The sequence below is a fragment of the Dermacentor albipictus genome, chromosome 5 (genome assembly GCF_038994185.2).
Source record: "Dermacentor albipictus isolate Rhodes 1998 colony chromosome 5, USDA_Dalb.pri_finalv2, whole genome shotgun sequence".
Classification (NCBI taxonomy): domain Eukaryota; kingdom Metazoa; phylum Arthropoda; class Arachnida; order Ixodida; family Ixodidae; genus Dermacentor; species Dermacentor albipictus.
Genome location: NC_091825.1, coordinates 6047192 through 6063492, shown reverse-complemented (window position 1 = coordinate 6063492; position 16301 = coordinate 6047192). Strand labels below are relative to the sequence as shown.

Genomic DNA, 16301 nt, shown 5'->3' with positions numbered 1-16301 from the left:
CTTCTTCGGCACCACTGCGTGCAACTCACACTGTGCCTTTCTAAAAACTTATCTGCATCTGTTCCTGAGCCGTTCATTTCATCTCCCGCTATCCCATGTTTTCCGTGTCGCTCACAGATAACGTCTTCCTGTCTTAGCTCGAACTTCACCTCTACATTTCAACTGTCCAAAAACGTGTAGTGCGGCATGACTGAGCCAAAGGCTACTGAAGTTGCCTAAGCTATGGTGCTTTGTCAGCACCTTGCTGACGCACTTTCCCATGCTGAGAATAGCAGAGGCCACTGGTGGCGCCAGACGGACCTTCGATAACAAGTGTGGCCCACAGGTTTTCACAGTGGGCCACACTCTTTAGCTTTAGACAGCCTTTAGCTTTAGAAAAGCTTTAGACAGCCTTGCTCATAAAACATGAAACCGTGAGACATTCTGGAGCCTCAGTCACAACAGTGGCACAGAAAAAGCGACAGAAAGGGTGCAGTGCTGTTCACTACACGCGATGCATGCGGCTCATAGCTCGGTCCGAATATTCTGCGGCCAATATTTACGCATCCACAAGAAGATTGCCAAGAAAGAAATTTTTTGTTGCGTACACGTTTTCAATGTTGCCTCCCTACGGAAGCTACTGCCAGAGGCTGAGGATATTCATGACACCGATGAGATCTGCCAGCACTACTTTACGTGCCTCCAGGAAATCCTGTCTTGATCTAGTGACACCCATGATAAAGCAGGCGAGGCATTCTTTCAGAAAGAAGAAGTGATTGACGACTTGAACAGGTACGTCCACCTTTCCTGAGGTCATCATCTTCCATTCACATATGCAGCAGAGGATCTTACGGAAAGAGAAAACGAGCCGCGATGCGCTCAATTTTTAAGCGCTGTATACGTAAGCATCAGCACACCTGAACTGTTTGTGACAGAATGTTGTGCATGCGCAACATGCGCTGGTTAAATAGTTTGAAGCAAGCGTATGAGGCTTCAAGGTCCTGTCGAGAGCCTCTTCGTCTCTTAACTATCGTGCCACGAGAAGTTGGAAACAAACGTCTTCAACAGGCAATCCCAGCTGTTACAACGTACATGCTCAGAAAGGCCCGAAATTGGTGCGAGAAGCATGGATGAGCTTTTGAGCAGTACACGAGGTCAACGTTAAGCCCATCGGATGTGCAAGCTGCGCTCGACTACTTCACCAAGGACGAACTTGGGTGCTCTCGACAGAGCCCAAACAAGAAGGACGTGTCAGTCGTCACGAACGGCCAGAGACAGTATGTCTCAAAGTGGTCTTTGACACATTCTATCCGCAAAACATTCCAGATGTTAAAAGCTGCTCACCCCGAAAGTGCCATCGCTCTGTCAAAGTTTTACAGCCTGCATCCAAAATGGGTGCTGCTCACAAGAAGTTTGCGTTAGCGTTACTCTTTCAGTAGTGCCAACCTTTGTGTCTCTACGCTTGAGAATGCAAACTTGCATGGAAATCTCATTAAAAGGCATTCAAGCATTGTGCTTTTGTGGCTCCCCGACCACAGATTGTATATTCGGAAAATGCGAGCGCTGCCCAGAGTGGAGGCCTCACTCTGGCCAGTCTGGGGAATGGTCGACGAAGACGAGGTCAAATTTGCTGTATGGTAAAGTGGCGACTCGATCAAGAAGACGTCTCCGACCCTTTTTGTGAAAGGGGTCTGCAAATGGTTGACCAAATGTATTCCTCAGGTATGGATACGCCGCCCTCAAGCTGCGGCTATTCATGAGGGAAAGAAGTGCGAGCGGCAGGGAAGCATTGTTCTGCATTTTGATTTTGCGGAAAATTGGACTGTCCTTCTCTCAAAAGAAACACAATTGTACGATTGGCACAAGCAACAAATCTCACCTGTGTTGCCACGACAAGCAAAACAACACACAGCTTTGCTGTCATAAGTGATGACATGCATCATGACACAGCGCATGCCTGCTATGCCCTAGGTAGAGTGCACGAAGCATTAGATGAAAAAGTACCCATACACTGTCCCGTAACATACGTCAGCAATTGTGCAGCGATGCATTCTAACAATAACGTGCCAACTGTACAAGTTGTGCCACTCCAAGTATACGTCCGCGATGTGGATATTTTCTGCCACTGGGCACGGGAACAACGCCTGTGTTGGTGTGGGTGGACTCGTTAAGCACCAAGCTTCCCTGCACAAACGGGGTTCTGGAAGTGCCATTCAATCTCCCAACTTATCGGCAACCTCAAGCATGTGGCCCTGCTTGATACACCTGCTGTAGCCGTCAAGGAGCACCGTCAGCAGATGTTGGTGCCTCGTGTGCCATCCAGATTCAGTCATGTAGTGTGGGGATGACGTGTACCCATGATCAGTCGAGCGGACACGCACTGTCCATTGTGCAAGTCAGCTGACGGTGATTAAACCATTCTAATTGTTAACTACAAAGGACACGCAATACATTTGTTCAAGCACCACAAGTAGTGTCGATTTCTCTCTTGCTTCCCAGAAAACAATGCAGAAAACACATTCTCTGTTCTTGCCACAATTAAAAAAAAACCAGGTGAACCTTCCTTCATTTTTGGCAACCGTTGTCTCTTCTCTTTTTTTTTAAAGAGAGTAAATGTTAACGAATGAGTCACAGCACCACTAAAGTAAGCACGCTCAACACTGGCCACTATGGCCCGTTATATATTGTGAATAAAGCAAATGATGAAACGTATTATTGCACCCATGTTTTTTCCGACATAAGAGGACTTCCATCTAAATTTTTTTTTTTTCAGAAACTGGAACTAGTTTTTTCTTTTTCTTATGAAAGTGAAATTCTTGAAAAAACCTTGTTGAACTACTTTTTTCTGCTCTTGTGTGTCATATAGGAAGATAATAGTTTGCATAAATGTTGCAAAAATAACGCTCTATGTTTGATACTTTTTTCAAGTTTCTGTGTGAAATAGGAAATGTGCCAGATGCATCCAGGTTACAAAATATGTCTGATTTGGGCCATGTTTGGATTTTTTTTTACATATTTTTTGTTTAAGGACAGCGTAAAAAAATGCATGGAACTAACTTGCTGCGAAGTGTTTAAAATGAGCAAAAAAGCTTCTTGAGGCAATATTTTTACTTTGCATTTAATTTGGGCGTGAAATCGGAAAATATTGCAGCAATAGGAGAGAGCATTCACACCGCCACCTTCAGGGTTTTTTTTTTTTTTTCAAGCTGGGAACACTTTTCGAGTATAAAATTTTCGGTTCTGTGCAGTTTGAATATTCCTACACAAGATATAAGAAAACCGGACAGAGCAAAAATATAAAGCAGACTAGGGCGGTTGCTTGGGCTAGTTGGTAATTCATGATAAAAAATAACGTATAGCGCGAAGAACAAGGACAGCGATACACGCGCTGTCCTTGTTGTCTATCGCTGTCCTTGTTCTTCGTGCTGTACGTTATTTTTTATCAAGCGGACATGCGTGTTTGATCTCTTGTGAAATCACCCAACAGCCCCTGACGTGTGGCTATGCTACAAAACTCTTGGGCCCATGATTTGTAACGAACTAATATCCTGTACATTAAAAACTGAGCGTCTGTCAAAAATGGGTCCGCACCAAGGAACATTTCTGGATGAAAAGAAATATGCTGTCAGACCGCTAGCGGGAGGTGTTTTTTCCTTTCAGTTCCCACTTCCTGACACCCAAGCAAGACGTGGAGGTCTGTCTGTGTCTCACCACATTGACACCAGATGGGAGGTTGGCTTAGGCTGCACCGACCTCAGCCATGGGGCGCAGCCACAATTTTGGCGACGTCAAAATGACATGCTCCTCCCATCAACCATTTTTAAACCGAGAACATCATCTGCTAGGACCAGAACGTGACGAGAGGCACTCTTTTCGAACGATCATGTGCGCTTGCTACAAGAACGGCTTTGCATGGCACATCTGGTAGATTGGACTGGATCCAAATGGCAGCTGTGGCTACAGAATGGAACGTTCAGATCCAATCCATAGTCTAATTCGAGGAAATGTTGCTTGAAATGGGAGCTTCAGTTGTTGCGTTGGTGTTGCATGAGGAGGAAGCAGAGCGGTTGGAGGTGCGAAATGCATTTGAAGAGACAGCCGAAAGTGAATTCCAGCACTGCTTTCGTTTCTCGAAACGAGAAGCAGGATGAACAGCTTCCTCTGACGAGCTAAGACCTAGGGGCCCAGTAACACATTGTGGTGCGACAACACGTTGTTGCTTCTTATTTATTTATTTATTTATTTATTTGGTACATACTGCTAGCCTTAACGAAGGCTTTGGCAGGAAAGGGTACATTCATAAAAGGGAAAATACATCATTCACACAGGGTTCAACGATAATCGTTTGCAAGAGGCCTTGGCTTTGGTTTAGAAATAAGCTTATACATACACACGTACAGTGATATAGACAATGCACATTCATGGTGACAATAGAACATAATGTAAAAAGCACATTTCATCATGTAGCAACAAAGATATGACTAGACAGCTTAGACAAAAAAGAATCGAGGGTGGCACAATCGACAACTTCTTGTGGTAACATATTCCATTCTCTAATAGCTTGTGGGAAGTATGAATATCTGAAGGTGTCATTGTGAAACCTATACTCAGATAATTGTTTATTGTGTTTCGTTCTTGAAAATCTAGCGTTAGCGTGTACTAAAAACTTATTTTTGTCTATTTTTAGGGCATTGCTCTGGAGAATAAACAGGAATTTTAGTCGGAGATATCTAGCACGATCGCTAATTGTTGGGAGTCCGGCTAAGCGTAGAAGTTCGGTTGGGGAATCATGACGACGGTATTTATTATAAATGAATCTTACTGCTTTTCTTTGTACGTTCTCTAACTTCGCTATGGCACATTTAGTGTATGGAAACCAGCATATGGCACCGTATTCTATAACGGAGCGAATGAGTGACGTGTACGCGAGTAGTTTGGTGTTGGGTGAAGCGTATCTGAGGGACCGTTTGAGGGAAAAAAGCGCTGAGAGTGATTTTGCTGCCACGTATGACACGTGCTTGTTCCATTTTAGATCGGAAGAGATAACTATACCTAAATGCTTATATTCTTCTACCCTGTGTAGTTCTCTTTGTTGAATTTCGTATGGAAAGGTTAGTGGTTCTTTCTTTCTCGTTACTGTCATGCAGACAGTTTTTTCTGCATTTAGCGTCATCTGCCAGTCTTGACACCATTTTGCTATATTTTTAAGTGCGTCATTCAGAACAACTTGATCATCCTTGGTATGTATTGGTTTATAAATAATGCAGTCATCTGCGAACATGCGTACCGTTGCGTCAATGCCGTTTGCGATGTCGTTAATAAAAAGAAGGAAGAGAATGGGAGCTAAAACTGTGCCCTGAGGCACACCGGATAAAACTTCAACGTAGTCTGAGGATTGCCCTTCGAAATGAACGAATTGTTGACGACCTGACAAATATGCTTTTAACCACTTTGTAAGAATACCGTGTCCCAGAATTCCTTGCAGCTTATGGATTAGTTTTTGATGCGATACCCGATCAAAAGCTTTTGATAGGTCTAGAAAAATTATGTCTACCTGCCCTCGCTTATCGATTGTTAATGCTAGGTCATGAATAGTTTCTATTAATTGAGTTGTTGTAGACAAACCACTCCTAAATCCATGTTGGTTAGGGTTAATTAGAGAATGACTTTCAACAAAAGTTACGATGTGTTTTAATATTAAATGTTCAAAAATTTTTCCTGCTGTACAAGTGAGTGAAATAGGACGGAAGTTTGAAGGATTTGTAGCATCACCTGATTTATGTATAGGAATAATTTTTGCAATTTTCCATTCTTGAGGAACCTCAGAAGTTTTCAACGATTTTGTAAAAATTAGCAATAAGTATTTGGAAACCCATTCAGCGTACCTTCTGAGAAAAGTATTTGGAATGTTATCTGGGCCGCTGGATGTTTTTATATCAAGATTAAGTAATAAAGAAAGAATTCCCGCTTCCGTTATATTTAGCTCACATGGTACTTCACCTATGTCACTTGTCTGTGCGATGTTGTCTGGGATAGTGTTATTGTCTACTGTGAAAACTGATTGGAAAAATTGATTAAATTGGGTAGCCTTGGTTAAGGCTTCTGTTGGCAACAGGTTGCTCTTCTTCGGTACCCTAGATTTGAGATAGTGCCAAAATTTATGAGGGGATTTTTTAATGAAGTTATTTAAGGTTTCATCTAAGTACTTTTGTTTAGCAGTTTTCACTGCTATCTTCAACGTCTGAGAAAGTTCGCTAATTTTTCTTGTACATTTGATGGAAAAAGTTCTTTTGTTTCTAAGCTTTCTGAGCCTTGCAATTCTGCGTTTTAAATGTATAATCTCTCTCGATATCCATGGGTTCGTTTTGCGTACGGCTTTTATTTTCTTAGGAATGAGTTTTCTGAGACAGTGATCAACATTGGCCCTGAAAAGCACCCATAGGTTATCAGTTGGCATGCTTTCATCGTGGAAACACCGAAGGAATTCTGGGTAAGATTCTTCTAGGAAGTCAAGAACACTAACGTCATCGGCATTTGTCCAGTCGTATATTTGAGTCTTTTTCTTTCGCGCTCGCGGCCGGTTGTGCAATTTGGCAACATTGGTTGGCAACATAGCTCGCGGCCGGTTGTGCAACATTGGCACACTTGGAAAGTGTGCCAATGTTCCCAATGTCTATGTTTTTATTTATTTTTTTCGCTATGTGTGGCACCACCTAGGGACCATGCAGAGAGACTAAGGATAATAAATTGTAATGGTCATACATATTACTACAGTTGCCGACTGATTTTTCGGAATCCGAAAATTCGGACACGCTCGATTATTCGGTCTGCTTCGCGGCACCATCATTCTCCCTATAGACCACAATGTATAACAACTGCCGAAAGTTCGGACACCTTGCAACCTCTCGTCTTATTTTTCAGACACTCCTTCAGCCAACTCGATCTAGAGCACCATGCACCGACTCTGACTGGTGCACGGTTCGACTTGCTGAACGTCATTTTTGTTTTGAACAGAGCCTCCCTGCTGCCCCATGAAGTGGCGCTGCTGCAAATCCCTGCTCATCATCTTCGTTTCTGCCTGGTTCGTGGCCAAAGCAGTTCTGGTCTCGGCTTGGTAAGCAATGTCAAGACAACCCAGCAGCTGATTTGTTTCTTTCTTTATGCACGACGCTGTGAGTGGGCCACGTTTTTTGTTTGTGCGACTGGTGTCAGCGTGATGGCATGGTGATGTTTGCATTGTGTGCTGTATCGAGGTTGCAGTGATCCAACGCGGCATACGGCAACATCGCGTCAAGTGTTTAATGGCGCCGACAGTGCCCGCGCAGACTGCACTGGGGAATGCCGGCAAGCGGGTGCCGGGAGGCCCAAGATTTGTCGCCTTCCGATGTGCTCTCTAGTGACGCCGAAAATGTTCTGCCTAGACCTGCGCAGTGGTAGCATTGCAATTCCGGACACCGTCTCGCTTGACAGTTTCACAGGTACTGACATTGCTGTACTGACATGCGCAGAACTCAACGACGGCGAGATCATTCATCAGGTTTCTGCTGCACCGCCGGACGATGGTTCAGAGTCGCAAGATGACGCACCATGTGCGACGCTGCCGTCGCATGCGGAGCATGTAAAAGCAGTGACTGTGCTTTCAGCAGCCTATAGTGACCGCACGACCTTCTACGAGGTTCAGGCTTATCCGATTGTGCATAAATGGAACAGCGTGCAACGGCGCATTCACAATTTCTTCAAGCCTACTGCAGAGCCCGAATAAGTGTGTGGAAATAAAGGATTTCTTTTTCTTTCTTTCTTGAATCTACTTTTTCGGACACCTGTTTATTTGGATGTTTCCGCAGTCCCCGTGAGGTCCGAATAAACGGTCGGCAACTGTATTTGAGAAAGTGTTTAAGCTTGAGAAGAAAGAAATAAATTTTTTTCATATAGATATATTATTCATTAGAAGGCAAGAAGCATTTCAGTTTGTAGTATACTGTACCGAAGCAGATGACAAACGAGGCATGCAAACTTCCAGGAAGTTCACCACGTTACGAACAAGAATCAGAGATTCCTCCCCAGATAAGAGTGTGCCATACGTATGGCCAATCCTAAGGTGGCAGGCAGTGACCTCTATTCGCCGTATTTTTTTGTTACTGGTGGCATATTTCCCAGATGTGGCTTGATAAAATGAACTTTACATGAGGTTTCTGCGTCCCACATCATTTGCCAATAGCTTCTAAGTATTTTGTTCAAAAATGACTTTAGGTCGATAGCAGGAAGAATTTCCCTTGGAAGAATTGCCAGCTTCCATCGCAATGGATGAAGAAATTTTAATGTAGCGAAATTTAATACAATGAAGCAAAGTGCCGTTTTTACCAACTTCATTATTTTGGGCTTTAAAACTTGCTGTATTTATTGGAATCTAAGGTGAACATCTTAGAAAAGGAAATGGTGCAGGAACTGCTCGCACATTTCGGCCATTGTGGTTCAGTAAAAGTTCTTGATATTTCCTAAGTTCAGTCCATGGCACTTTTAGAATAGAATGCAGTCCATTCTCATCGCTAAATATTTAACAAGGCCCATGTAGACGGTGTCAAAATCCATGACGTCATAGCATGCTGGTACGGAAATTTTAAGCTTGCCATTTTTCTTTCATTTTTGCACTTTTTCTGGCACATCGAGCATCTTCTCGCAGTAAGAGCACCTTTTCTGGTATTGCGGGAGGGTAACTTACTAACACAACTACAATAATGCTTCTACCGTATTTACTCGCATAATGATCGCACTTTTTTTGTCAGAAAAATTGAAGCAAATTCAGGGGTGCGATCATTACGCGGGTTAAATTTCCCGGGAAAAAAAAAATTTTTTTTTTCGTCCGCGTTTGCTGCGGGATGCGAGATTGCGGGTGCGGGACACCAAAACAAAAATGGCGACTAGCGGAGCGAGCCGAACGCGCCGAACGCGATTTTTTTTTTTCTTCTTGTGAGTACATTACGTGCATTGAAACATTTTCTTCCGTATTAGTGATGAATAATATCGTTAATATCGGCAAGTTTGCGGCAATAACGTAGCCATGTCCACTTTGAGGGGACAGTAATAGGTGGGCGCGCTTAGCTGCCAGTGACAGAAACACATGACGGGCATGCTGCGGAAACTGCGGCATCTGTCTTCACTACTTTCCGCTAAGGGTGGGCGAATATCTTAGCTGTGTTACAAGCGTCGGCGTATGAATAGGGCACACTTTTAACGTATCAGAGTAAACGTGGCTACTATCATTGCCGCGCGCGATTTGTTGCGTGCTCACGAGTGCAAAAGCAGATGAAAAGAATCGAAATGCGCCTTTATTGTTTTTGTTGACATCAGCCATTATAAAGCCAACCCATAATAAAGGCAAGTTTGGTTGTACCTCATTTTGTCATGGAAGTGCGGAAATTGATGAAAGTAATGAAATGAGGCATCTACTTAAGAATGTTTAGTGCGTGCAGGCCGCTTGGCTTGTCTTGAAGAGTCGTTCGCGTAGCATTCGACAGGTGGTAAGCGCGATCATTATTCGCTAGACTTAGCATACGACATATCGCTGCGGCAAGTTCGGGGTGCGATCATTACGCGGGAAATAAAAAAAATCGAATTTTGACGACAAATTTTAGGGGTGCGATCATTACGCGAGTGCGATCATTATGCGAGTAAATACGGTATTTTAGTGTCCCTTTAGGTGCAGGGATGGAACCAGCTTGCAAATGCACCAATGGTTGGCACTACGCCAGAATACTTATGTAACATGTGCGGGGACGCTCAACTCTGATGCATCCATCGATGTTTTCGCTGCATGGGCCTAGCATCTCCTGTTAGTATCCGGCTTCGCCAATAGCTAAGTGCCGCTGGCAGTCATTGTAGTTGCAGAAACGTATGAGAGATGGCACTAGTGCTGCGCTACTAATGCCGCCTGGCGGAAGGGTTACTTAGGTACAAGAGGGAGTAGCCTCTTCCTCTTTGGCTTTGGATTGGTGGAGAAACCGACTTGTCGCGTGTCTCACGGCATGCTCTGCAAGAGGACTCTAAGGAGGGCACCAGGATGGACGAACACGATCGTTCGAACAGGGCACCGCTTGCGTGACTGTACGCATGAACGATATGGTATTGGTGTCCAGGATGGGGGGCAAACATATAACTTCCTATATCTTGTCGCGGTGAGTTGGACTTCCTTGATTTGTCAGTGCCCATCGCCACATTCTATTGATAGTAGTTCAGCTAGCTGGCACTAGTGAATGAAAGGCGCAAGAAATGCCCTTCTGATTCTTTGTACTGCTGCGTTGCTGTTCCTTTGTCCTAAGGGAACGTTTGAGAACCTGCATCTCGCTGTGCAGGTGGGTGTGTGGCAACAGCAGATTGTTGTCTCTCTTTTTCGTCAGGCCTCTGAACAATGCTCAGTGGAGCATCAAAGCACAAGTTGACACTTGACATTGCCTGTGCTTTCTTTAACCGTTTCCTGCTCACGGAAAAAGCAGTGGTCTTCTAGTAGCCAAGTACTACTTTCTTCTCACAGAAAATGCTTGATACTGAAGTGTATAGCATTAGATTGCCAAGGAAGAAACTCCTTCCAAATGTACTAGTCGCAAATGACATGTTTATAAAAAAGAATACTACAGTAAAACCCTGTTAAACCGTACTCGCTTAAACAGTAGTTTCATTTTAAAAGTAGAAAACTCCAATTTTCGACTGAGCGGAAATTGAACATACTGAGTTTTGTATTTGCATAAACCGTACCAGCTTATTGTGTACGTGTCGGTTAACAAGTAGTGTTTCCACTTTTCGCCACAGAAACACGGCAGTGCGTCATCTCCATCGGGCTGCCCGGCAGAACAAGCCTCACAGATCGGAACAACCGCCTCCAAGCACTCTGTGCGTTTGTGCATGAAGCCACATCAACGTCCACATCATTTCGGCGCCATGCAAGAGGGCGTTTCAGCGTCGTGCAAGCGAGGACTCGCGTCATGCCGAGCTCGAATAAAAAAGCCGTCGAGTGCTCAGAAGAAACGTTAGACATCGTTTGTGCTATTGAACGTGACACGAAGAAGTCGGCGCTGGCAAGCGACAGGGATCTGCTGTTGACTATGGAGTGGCATTTGGAATGTGAAGAAGTTGCTTGGCAGCGCTGCTACGACCGCGAAGAGATGTCGGCTACAAGATTAGACTTTTCGCTATCGTTGCCTCTGCTGTTGCCAAAGTGTCAACTAGCGACAGTGATGAGGACGACACGGAAAGCTACAGCACGCGCAGTTCAGGACCGGTAGTGGCAGAAGCTGCACATTACGTCAGCCTCATGAATGAAATCGTCACGATGAGAACAGCACCCCGCAATGAAAAAGGTGCTACACGACTTCTGCAGCACTATCGCAGGCATGCACAAAGAATACGTAACCCCAACGAGGAATCTGCCATGCAAGTGTTTGGCGAGAAGAGGGGGCTGGCTGAAAAGATGGCACGCAGCTTTAGTAAGTTTGAGGCCACTGTCATCGCTGCTAGGCCGCAGCAACATCAAACGGTAATAGCAATTTTGTCGTGCGAAGTGAATTCCGCATGTTTTTTCCCCCTTTCATTGCATTTTCTCCTAGTTCCGTGTTCCGTTTTTGACAGGTAAGTGGGCGATCTCATGTTAATTCGGTTAAACAGTCCTAATTTAGTACCTACTTTTTCTGAGCTCCGGCCAACTACGGTTAAACGAGGCTTCACTGTACCATATTTATATGATTGTAAGTCGACTGGAATGTAAGTCGACCCCCCCATATCGCATAACAGGAAAAAAAAAAAGAGAGCATACCCGAGGGCACATTTGATAACGAAAATTTATTAGTAGTTGACATGGTCACTGGACTACTCGTCTTCACTAGTGCTGCCATCATCATCGTTGCTACGGTCCCACAGAGCGTCGTGGTTCAGCGAAATTTTACATTTGGCAAACGACCGCATCACGACATCTTGTGGAACCGCAGCCCACGCCGAATGCACCCAACTGCACGCAGCCGCCAGGGAGGCTTTTTTGACAGGTCCGGTTGGCGCAATTTCGCGGTCTGCTGCCACCAGCCACTCATGCTCAAGGCGGAGCAGGTCCTTAAAAGACGAAGGTCCGGGCTTGTTTCATGACCATGTCGCATTTCACTGGCGGGAACCGATCACGCATTTCAGCGACGTACGCCGCAAGCTTAGCCTACAGCTCCGTAAAGCGTCAAGACTTCTACACGTGGGAAATTTTTCACTTCTATTTCGCTTCGCTGCAGTCACCACTCTCACACTGCGCAGTGATTTGTATCTTCGGCGTAAAGGATGGCAGCTCTCTTGAACGCTGCTGTGAACGAGACCCGAATGATTAGTGGGCCTAGAGTACTGATGACGACTGAGGAAGCATAGAAGTAGCACGTAGCCGGCAGTCAAGTGGTACGCGTCAAACCAATGCCTTTCGTCAAACTAAAGAGAAAGCTAAGCGCTACGGGGAAAGTGAAACCCGCAAGTGGTGTCTACTCTTCCATGAACTACAGATACATTCCGCAAGGCCAATGCCTCATTGGCAAGGCGCTAGCGCCGCGTTCTGAGGGTGCCGCCGCAAATGGGAACAGCGGCGCTTCCATCAACTATCGACAGCCCCCATAAGTGTTGCGTACACTGTAAAACTCTCAAAAATGTTGAAAAACCCTTCCGAGAAGCGAACAAATACACGGGATGGCAAAAAGCTACAGGTAGGGCCACAGAGCAAACATAAAATTGTAACTACGTTGTAGCTCCCGTCGGTGTCGCATTTTTGGCGGTGCCATGTTTTGGTTTCGATTCTAGGTCGACTCCCCCACTTCAGATTTTCAGATTTTAAAAAAGTGGTCGACTTACAATCGTGTAAATACGGTATATATATATAAAAAAAACATATTCACACAAAGATTTTGTATCAAGAAACAAGAAGTTTTAAAAAAACTACAACGCAGGTTGGCATAAAGAGATTATAAAAAAATATCAGGATATACACTTTTAAATGCCAGTGCTGACATTGTACCGGTGCTGACATATGGGGCAAAAACTTGGAGGCTGACAAAAGAAACTAGAGAACAAGTTAAGGACTGCGCAAGGACCGTTGGGACGAAGAATTCTAGGCATAACGTTAAGAGACGGAAAGAGAGCGGCTTGGATCAGAGAGCAAATCGGTATAGCTGATATTCTAATTGACATTAAGAGAAAAAATGGAGCTGGGCAGGTTATGTAATGCGTAGGTTAGATAACTGGTGGACCATTCGGATTACAGAATGGGTGCCAAGAGAAGGGAAGCGCTGTCGAGGATGGCAGGAGACTAGGTGGGGCAATGAAATTAGCAAATTTGCGGGTGCTAGTCGGAATCGGTTGGGGCAGGTCAGGGGTAATTGGAGATTGCAGGGAGAGGCCTTCATCCTGCAGTGGACAAAGATTAGGCTGATAATGATGATTATGAGGATGAAATGCAAGGAATTAATGCAATAATGCAACAAATACAGTGGAACCTCATTCATGATCCCTGATGGGATCGACAGCATGAATAAATAAATAAATACGTTCCCGTTACATATGTTTTCTCGGCGCCAATGTTCGCAATTGAGCACACAAGAATGACCTGGAATGTTCCTCGAAACCACAATATTTCGGCACCAACGGTCAGTACGTCGCCAAACTGCAATCGTATGATACGTTTTCCGGCCACTAGATCCCATGTATTCAAGAAAAGGCACGAGGTGCACGCAATTGAGAACCGTATATAACTGCCCGCTGCGGCAGCTTCACCACAATACTCACCCGCCCATCTTGCATGAAAATGCCTGCGCACACTCAGTTTCTCATTTCGGTACCAGCAAATCTTCACCGGGGTCATTGCACATGGCATTCACAGCTATCACCAGGAATCCTATAGTGATAAGCATCTTCGTCTACCTGTTTCACAGAGCGCGTCGGAAGCATAGTGCATGCTTTTAACAGGTGTTAACTGAAACGCGCAGACTGCGATCGTACGCGTTTTCCCACCTCTAGATCTCATGTGAACAAGAAAAGGCACGAGGTGCACGCAATCAAGAACAGTATATAGCCGCCCATCTCATGTCAAAACGACAGCGCGCGCAGTTTTATTCCGGTACCAGCAAATCTCCGCCAGGGTCTCCGCAAATCTCTGCCAGGCATAGTGAGGGACCACGGATTAATTTTGACCACCAGGGGATCTTTATTGTTTCCCTGATGCATGGGACAAGGGTGTTTTTGCATTTTGCGATGGTCACAAAGGCGGCCGCTGTGGCCGGAATTCGATCCCGCGACCTCGTGCTTAGCAGCACAACACCGCAGCCGTTAAGCCACCGCGGCAGGTAGAACATGCAGGATATCTTTATATTGATACTTGGTACCAACAAAATGGTTTGAAGAAGAAACGACACTTCGTGCTGAAGTCTGACGAACTGAGTTGTTTTCCACGTCAGTGTTGCAGCTGCCACTGTCGAAAAACTCGCAGGCCGATGCATCAGAATTGGTAGAGAGAGAGAGAGAGAGAGAGCTCTTTATTAGAAAAAAGAGAATTTTGTCGGCGTGTATATAACCGCTGGCATGCTACTCTGTATAAGGATGGGGAATGGGATTAAAAGATTCCAGAAGAGAGTGGGAGAAAAAGAGGATAAAAATAAATATGGAATGTCCGAGTGGACCTGATACTAATATTTACAGGTGATATGGCAGGTAAATTTAGGGTTTTGTATATAAGGTGTGCAATTTTTAAAGCTTTCCTATTAGACCAATTTCTGACAGGTATTTGAACAATCCAAAACCCGTCGCTGTTTTGAAGGGCCGGACATTGGACATGAGATGCTCAGTAACGTTAACGGTTTGTGGCAAATCATATCCATTTGTTGCTCAAAAAATTGTCTCTCGTCGAGGTACGCGGGGCGTTCTAATAATATGTGCTCAATTGTCTCCAAGTTGCGACAGTTAACACAGTATGGGTTAGTGGTAAGCCCTATGCGGTACAGATAATTGTTCGTACCGCATCGTTAGAAAAATGTGCAACACCAATGCCATTTTGGGAACTCGAGCGCCCATCACCCTGGCTTTGCCTCGACTGTGGAGTTACCTTAAAAAGCATTGTGCAGCAGGAAAAAGGAAACAGAAAAGCGAAACTGAACAAACAGCTTCTTCATTAAAACTTCTTTCTGGGCGAGTTGGTGCATGCTTGACATAAAAATTGTAACAGCGCAAACACATGCAACCACAAAGTAAGAAGGACGAGACACAAGCGCTGTGTCTTCAAAGCCCATCGGATGGTGCTAACAGTTCGAGAGCAGCCATCGACGCTGAGGTCTTCATGGGCTAGATCAACGAGAGAATGAGCTCACCGAGCAAATGCTGCAGCCAGTAGGGAGTGACGGCGAAAGAGGTCGGCCCGCTTGCAGTTGTCTTCGTGCTGTGCCCATTCCTCGGCCAGGCTGTCCCTGGCCGCACGGCTGCTTTCCTCCAGGGGCACTTCGTCCAGCAGGCTCGCCAGGATGAGCTGACTCTGGGCCCACTGCCACCGGCCCAGGGCCTCACCGTGGCAGCCCCTGTAAGCAAAAAAGGCAGGAAACCTCACGGCAGTTGCAAGAGCTACCCATGTCATGGCATATATTGGTATTAGTTAAACGCATCACCATATGTCAGTGTCTCATGGCTTTTCGGGTAAGCAAGGTGGCCTAGTCCACCATTTCTTCTCCTTTCATGCTCACGTAAGCGCTGTCCAAACCTGCTGAAATGTCTAGTACACTATAATAAAAACTTAGAGCACTAAAAATGTTTTTTGAAAATTTTTATTATAATGCTTTACCAACTAGCCCACCTATCCATCCTTTTGCAATGTCTAGGACACCTAGCCGCATTCAAGGTTGCCCGCTTACGTGTGGCTCAGAACCAAAACGTTAGAACCATTCGTAAATTGTTTCTCTGATCTTCTTTTCTACCATTTTATCGACATTTTTTCTTTCTTCTCTCGTGCCTTTCGACGTGGCAGGTGACAATGAAATGTATAAAAAATATTGACTTACCTATCGCAAGAAGTCGCACTCCGTTAACTTAGTGCAGCTTTCTAGCATACATTAGTTACAGCTTTGTTCCTTCCAATTCACATACGTCACACCCGTTGGCTTGGACTTAGATGCAGCACGTACCTTGTTCAACCCTGATGTTACAACCATTTGTGTATGTTTTCGTCCCCTTAAACCCTACTATTGCAGATAATTCAAGTGAGTCTTTAGACATGTACCAGCCTCTGGGCTAGTCTTCTCTGCCATAAAGTGGCTATCTCGTAACTGAGCTATCTC

General features: G+C 44.9%; 1 protein-coding gene across 2 annotated transcripts in view; it reads right to left on the bottom strand.

Annotated features, from left to right (window-relative positions):
- Positions 1-16301, bottom strand: part of xmas (RRM_XMAS2 and SAC3_GANP domain-containing protein xmas) — a 580140-nt gene that overhangs the window by 274197 nt on the left and 289642 nt on the right. For both annotated transcript variants that reach the window (XM_065450653.1, XM_065450654.1), the window contains one exon: positions 15345-15548. In XM_065450653.1, the coding sequence (XP_065306725.1) occupies positions 15345-15548 (204 nt within the window). The remainder of the gene's footprint in view (positions 1-15344; positions 15549-16301) is intronic.